This window comes from Trematomus bernacchii, unplaced genomic scaffold (assembly GCF_902827165.1).
Source record: "Trematomus bernacchii unplaced genomic scaffold, fTreBer1.1, whole genome shotgun sequence".
NCBI classification, from domain to species: Eukaryota; Metazoa; Chordata; class Actinopteri; order Perciformes; family Nototheniidae; genus Trematomus; species Trematomus bernacchii.
In genome coordinates this window covers 1,444,900-1,452,444 of record NW_022987733.1, presented here as the reverse complement: position 1 = coordinate 1,452,444, position 7,545 = coordinate 1,444,900, and the positions used below count along the sequence as shown (strand labels likewise).

Here is a 7,545-nt window from a genome sequence, read left to right as displayed (position 1 = left end):
TCATTTTAAATTCACATACATTACGTAGCACCCACAAATGAGTTTCTCGTATCACATGGATGATTTTAGCCAAAGCCAGTCTGTGAGGGAGTGCGGATGGAATTAGCTCAAAGCTAAATCTGGCACTGTTACGCTTGATACATTGTAATGTTTTAAGTGTTCATCATTCTGTGCATTGTCCCTGCCAAATAAACGATTAAATAAATTGGCTCATCAACAGCACATTAAATAGCTATTGAGGAATGCGATTATATAAAGCTCCATGTCGTTGAAAATCAACCATATGACTTATTCACCAGAAATACTTTGATGAGCAGGTACTTGTTTCTTCTATAATGTGGCATTAGCCGTTCTCTCCTTACATATCAGAGTCATTTTCACTTTTCTTCATCTTCTGATCGTCTGATATGACAACTTGTGTTTGAATTGATTACACCTGAGACAACTAATTCTCTGACGTACGCTCTCAAAACCAGAAAATCGACCCAACCTCAAGCAAGCAAAAAGCACCATCCGGGCTGCATCGTTTGATCTAATGTCCTGGCACCGACTACAATCTGACCCTGCTGATTGTGCCGACGGTGAGCCAGCAGCAGTCGAGCGGTATGTACCGATACCCGAGACAGAGCTCTGTGCCGTGAGGGGAAATATAGGGGGATTAGACACAGTGAGACCGACAGTGAACAGATATCAGAGATCTGCTCAGGATTTAGTCTCAAGCAGGGAGCAGTGTTTTTGGATGGGATGGATGTTTGACACGAGTCGGAGGAGACGGAGATGAGATGACAGTGCGGTAGAAAAGGAGATGAGGGATGGAGGAGTGATCCTACCTTTCTTGACTTTCTTAGACGGCTGTTTCTTCTTGATGAACTTGGTGGCTTCCTGTTGAAGTTCCGGCTCCTCTCCGTCAGCAGACACCTCGGCAATGGGCTCAACACCTCCTGAAGAAAAGAAAAGGGGATGACATCAGACAGAATGTACTACATAAGCACAGTTTGAATACTACAATATAATGCCTTCTGCAGCTCGACTGGAGGAGGACGAGTTTTCATCGGATGGTCTATGACAGTTTACCAGGAATCTGCATTATTGCAAAGTTTAGCATGAGGACACATCTTGAATCTGCCTTTGCCAACAAGCACTCCTTTCACATGTCTGTAGATATCTCATGTACAAGTAGCTTTAACTAAAAGCCATTTCCCACACTCCTTTTTCAGGTCTTTCACATCTGACCTTTACATGTACGTGATTGTTCTTCTCTTGATGGGAATATATGAAAGAACATGACATGTATACATCCTGAACATGATATTTACAGACCTTGCACCCTTCATGTAATACTGTAAGCTGTGCCTTAAAGTGCATCCCTGCAGGTTTAACACAAAACGTTCCCTTCAAGATACATCACTGTCCTATTTAATAAAGGCCTTGGTACTTTGGCTGAGGACTCACATTGGGACAAACCATGCTTTCATGTCAAACGGGGGGTTTGGGTTTCATCAGTGCCCTTTTGTATCCTCTTCATCTTAATTACACCTTGTTTTCTATTTGGTTTGGCCATGTGTTCCAGTTTGCATCACTGTGACATGTCGGTTTGCTCAGTTAATAATAATAATAATACTACGGGTGTTACCTTGGTTGCTGATTGGCTAATGGTTGCACAAGCCAACACATCGTTATGACATCATAAAGTGGCCAAAATCTGATCAGCTCATTTTCAGACAGGTTTTTATAGAAATGGATCAGGACAAAAAGAGAGAGAATCTTTGTTCCTGAAACTTTCAGAGACTCTTTAACACAAGAGGGACACATGTTGATGAAGAAGACATGAAGAAGAGGGGACACTGTTGATGTAGAAGAGACATGAAGAAGAGGGGACACATGTTGATGTAGAAGAGACATGAAGAAGAGGGGACACATGTTGATGTAGAAGAGACATGAAGAAGAGGGGACACATGTTGATGTAGAAGAGACATGAAGAAGAGGGACACATGTTGATGAAAGAGACACATGAAGAAGAGGGACACTGTTGATGTAGAAGAGACATGAAGAAGAGGGGACACATGTTGATGTAGAAGAGACATGAAGAAGAGGGACACATGTTGATGTAGAAGAGACATGAAGAAGAGGGACCATGTTGATGTAGAAGAGACATGAAGAAGAGGGGACACATGTTGATGTAGAAGAGACATGAAGAAGAGGGACACATGTTTATGTAGAAGAGACATAAGAAGAGGGGACACATTTGATGTAGAAAGACATGAAGAAGAGGGGACACATGTTGATGTAGAAGACGTGAAGAAGAGGGGACACATGTTGATGTAGAAGAGACGAAGAAGAGGGGACACATGTTGATGTAGAAGAGACATGAAGAAGAGGGGACACATGTTGATGTAGAAGAGACATGAAGAAGAGGGGACACATGTTGATATAGAAGAGACATGAGAAGAGGGGACACATGTTGATGTAGAAGAGACATGAAGAAGAGGGGACACATGTTGATGTAGAAGACATGAAAGAGGGGACACATGTTGATGTAGAAGAGACGTGAAGAAGAGGGGACACATGTTGATGTAGAGGAGACATGAAAAGAGGGGACACATGTTGATGTAGAAGAGACATGAAGAAGAGGGGACACATGTTGATGTAGAGGAGACATGAAGAAGAGGGGACACATGTTGATGTAGAAGAGACATGAAGAAGAGGGGACACATGTGATGTAGAAGAGACATGAAGAAGAGGAGTTGCATACTAGGTGACCTTGAAACAACTCCTGTGTCCTGTAATGAGAGAGTCATTGAGATGTACATGAATGACATACATTTTAACAGAAAACAGTGAAAGTAAAACAGCTACATCCTAATAAATGTTTTAGCGGAGGAAAAGGCAGCCGCGGGATACCGTGTTGAACATGTGGTTTGCAAGTGTGTGTGTGTGTAAGCTCTCATGTGTGAGAGAGTGTGTGTGTGACCAAAATCCCTTTCAGAATCCCCTGGATCAGTCTGGATTTAGGGAGCTCCTGAGGCCCATGAATTGGACGCCTTGTCTCTCCTCCGTCCCACCTCTGTGTCCCCTCCTCATCCCCCTTTCCTCATTCCTTTCCTCCCCTCCTTATCCTCATTCCTCTCCTCCTTTTCTGTCTCCTCTTCCTTATTTTCTCTCCCCCTCTGCTCCCTCATCATCCTTTCCGTCCTCCCTCTCCTTCCCTGTGTTCTCCTCACCCACCTCGCCTCCTCTCTCCCCCATCCGTCTTTCCTTCCTTCCTTCCTTCCCTCCTTTCATCCCTCCTTTCTCCTAATTTCCTCTCCTCCCCCCGAGGATTGTGTCCAGTTTCACGGTACTTTCGTTTTAAAACATGCGCTACACACACATCGTGCCTTTGTGGCGTGTGTGTGTGCGCGAGTCACAGTGTGCGTGTGTGTCTGCCATCGTGTCTACCTTAAGGTGTCTGAGAATGTGTGTGTGTCTCCATCTCCCCCACGGCGTCTGCGTCTGTGTGTGTGTGTGTGTGTGTGTGTGTGTGTGTGTGTGTGTGTGTGTGTGTGTGTTGGTGGTGTGGTGTGTGTGTGTGTGTGTGTGTGTGTGTGTGTGTGGTGTATGTGTGTGTAGATTACCCTAAGGCCCTCTCTAATATTTATCCTGGCCTTCTCTAAAGCCAATCTTGTTCTCTTTGGTGAGAGCACAGCCTGTGGCTTCACCACACACACACCCACACACATACACACCACACACACACACTCACAGTTGTTTGAAATGGGATATGCCTCGCTCTTAATTGGGCAGGTGTTTTCTAAGGCCAGTTTTTTTACGCTGTCTTACAATTTCCACGGGGAATGTGTGGGTCTGTGTGTGTGTTTTATTAACCTCAGTCTTACATCAACATCAGGTAAGGAAATAGCCCACCTCTGGAGCAACTTACTCACATTTTCACACACACACACACACACACACACACACACACACACACACACACACACACACACACACACACCACACACACACACACACAACACACACACACACACACACACACACACATACACACAACACACACACACACACACACACACACACACACACAGTCTTACCGCTGACCTCTCACACATTCCTCCCTGTCCTCCTCTCTGTAAATAGTCAGAGTTGCGGTGTGTATCTGTGTTTCTTCTCTCTCGCCCGTGGCCCGCCTCTATATTCGTCGTACGGTCGGGTTATCAGTTTTTAGACAAAGCCCGAGGTTGAGGCTCAATACTCCGCACCCACTTTCGAAAACACTTCAACACCCAAGAAAAGCAAGACGTCCGTGTGATTATTACAGCGTGTGGGACTTGTTACAACCACAAAGCAATCGTAGTAATGATATATTCAAAAATAACTAGAGTGGTGCAAGGAAAAGTGCATGTGTTGTAAAATAGAAGATATACAGTATGTGTTGTAGTGTTACTGATTAAGATGTAAAAACAGCAACATACGTACTGTAGGGTTCCTTTCAGGTAGATAAGTTATAGTAATAGTGGTGATATATTTTAGCAGCAGGAGTAATTGTGGACGCAAGAAGATACAACCAGTGTTGACAGTGATGTAGAAGCGTACTACACAAAACAATCACAATCAGGGACGCAGGGTGTGAGCACAGACGCAATAAACCAACAATCTCCAACTCGAAGGACCCTTGAAACGAACTCTAACCTTAAAAAACAATCCTGGACGATACTACATTTCCTAAATGCATCAAATTCTCTAAAAAAAAGAACGTTAAATGGCCTTAAAGACTCCAAAAACTATCTTGCAAATGATGTAACATTTGGTACATTCAGGACATGACATAGTTACTACATCCTCTCTCACATACACTATCATTCTCTCACACACACACACTACTTATAACCCTCATACATACTACAATCCCTCATCTCACATACACTATCATTCTCTCATCACAGCACACTACTATAACCCTCATACATACTACAATCCCTCTCACATACACTATCATTCTCTCACACACACTACTATACCCTCATACATACTACAATTCCTCTCTCCCATACACTATGATTCTCTCACACACACACTACTAGACCCTCATACATACTACAATCCCTCTCTCACATACACTAGCATTCTCTCACACACACACTACATACCCTCATACATACTACATCCTCTCACATACACTATCATTCTCTCACACACACTACTATACCCTCATACATACTACAATTCCTCTCTCACTACACTATGATCTCTCACACACACACTACTATACCCTCATCACTACTACAATCCCTCTCACATACACTATCATTCTCTCTCACACACACTACTATACCCTCATACATACTACAATTCCTCTCTCACATACACTACGTTATTTTCTTATTCACACCTTGGTACAGTTTGGATGTATGTTAGACATAGCTGGGTACAGACTTGGCCTTTTGGAAACTGGAAGTAACCGTTTTTTTTTTAAATGTTGTGCATTTGTGAGATGTACACTGATGCATATAGTATTTGGTCTTTGGATGTTTGAGCATTGGGATTGGAGAACGTTGGAAAAAATCATGTCTGAGGACAAGAAGGGAGGGAGAAGGAAGGATGTTGGCACACATTGGGGGATCTTTAGTGTGGTTATAGACATTTCAACTTTAAGTTAGTGTTAGTTTAAAGGTGGGGTAGGTAATTCACTTGTTGTTATATTCCATGGAATGCTCTTAACATCCCGATAGCAATGAATATATTAAATGCTTTGACAATAAATACATTAAAAAATGTCATCTGTGGAAGCTGTAGTACTGTAAAAAAGCACGACCAATCATTTTAAGCCGATGGCCTACCTGCCTGTCAGCCTTCCATCTCGTGCACAAATTTATCTCGTGCCCTCATTGGTCATGTGTGCGTTCGTGTGTGTTGGAGGAGGGGCTCTGTAAGGAAGTCTGAAGGAAGGGGCAGATTGTTTTCGGTTGTGTACTTTCTGTAATTACTACTAAGAAATGTTTGGCTAATTCAAAGCTAATGTGCTTGCAGGATTCTTCCCGTTTCGATTTTCTATATTTTAGGTTGAGACAAAGGACATGTAATAATGTAAATGGAAATATAATATAGATGTTAGAGTCAAGCTTTGGGTATTTGGAGATAGTTATGGGTCCCTTAGTGAGAGTTACAGGCCTTTCGCAGAACGTGTTGGTAGAGTTTTGATGTATTTTAGATATAGCTTGGTATAATCTGGGAATTTTGAAAACTGGAAGTAACCGTTGTCAAACATTGTTGACATCTGTGGGCAAATATCTCAACAGCTGTTTATTTTGGTCTTTCCAGAACAAATTGAGGGATAGCTTAAAGAAAGTTAAATGTTGTGATAGTTTTGAGACAGTTTGTGCCATTTAAGTGGCGCTTGGGGCCGGTTCTGGACAGCTTTGGTTGACGGAGAAGCTGCTCAGCGCTGTGTGGGTCTGCAGAGGCTCCAGAACATTCCTGCTTTATTCTGGCTGCGGGACTGAAGATGGGGGACACACTGAGCTGCTGTGGTGAGCAGCAATTTGGCTGTGGGCTTTACGCTATTTCAATCCCCCCTCAACATACACATCTCTGTATGCACACACACACACACATACAGTACATATAGCAAGTTAGACCCACTAATTTGCCGTACACACGCTCCAAGGCTTTGAAAAGACACATCAAGAAACAGGAAGAGTGTGAACCAGACACCTGATCTGAAGACACACATCATATGAGGTGTGTGTATGTCCAACAGTGTAAACAGAGATGTTTGCCATGTTTGTTCTCTGACTGAAGTACTTTAGTTTGTGAGTAAGAAAGTAAGAAACCGTCATGGCTGAAAAACAAAAAGTCTCCCACATTTAAGATTTATTGAAAAATGAACTTCAGGTAATGATTGAATCTTTCTAAAATAGACCTCTGCTGGTTTATATTTAGCTTTCTGGAGGAGAACTCTTCAATTTGGAAACACCACAGAGACAGAACAAAGACAGCTGCCCGGATTACACACAGCATGACCTACACTTACACACACTACATGTATTTTCCTTACACACACACACATAATACATATGTGCACAGCCATCTTCTCCCCTCTCTTTAGGTATTAAAATAGATGCAGGCCCCAAACCACAGCTACCAGTGGAACACTGTGAAAATAACTGCAACACACACACACGCACACGCCACACACACACACACACACACACACACACACACACACACACACACACACACACACACACACACACACACCACACACACACCACACGCACGCACTAAAGGGGTGTGTGGATGGGAGGATGTGTGTGTAGTCCGCTTGCTTTCAATTGGTCTGTGAACTGAGTAATGGTCTGAGTAACTGTGATATGAGAAGATATTACACGTAGAACATTATAGAGGTTTCAATTAATAAAATGTGTGTGTGTGTGTTCGTGCGGGGAGAGAGTACAATGATTAAGGAATCATGTGGTAAACACTCCTGATTTCACCAGGGGTGTGTGTAACTGTGTTTGTGTGTGGTGTTGTGGTGTGTGTGTGTGTGTG

General features: G+C 43.0%; 1 protein-coding gene across 1 annotated transcript in view; it reads right to left on the bottom strand.

Annotated features, from left to right (window-relative positions):
* bbs9 (Bardet-Biedl syndrome 9) overlaps positions 1-7,545 on the bottom strand; it is a 186,893-nt gene that overhangs the window by 39,868 nt on the left and 139,480 nt on the right. Inside the window, 1 exon segment of the mRNA XM_034145825.1 lies at positions 831-941. Coding sequence (XP_034001716.1) covers positions 831-941 — 111 coding nt within the window.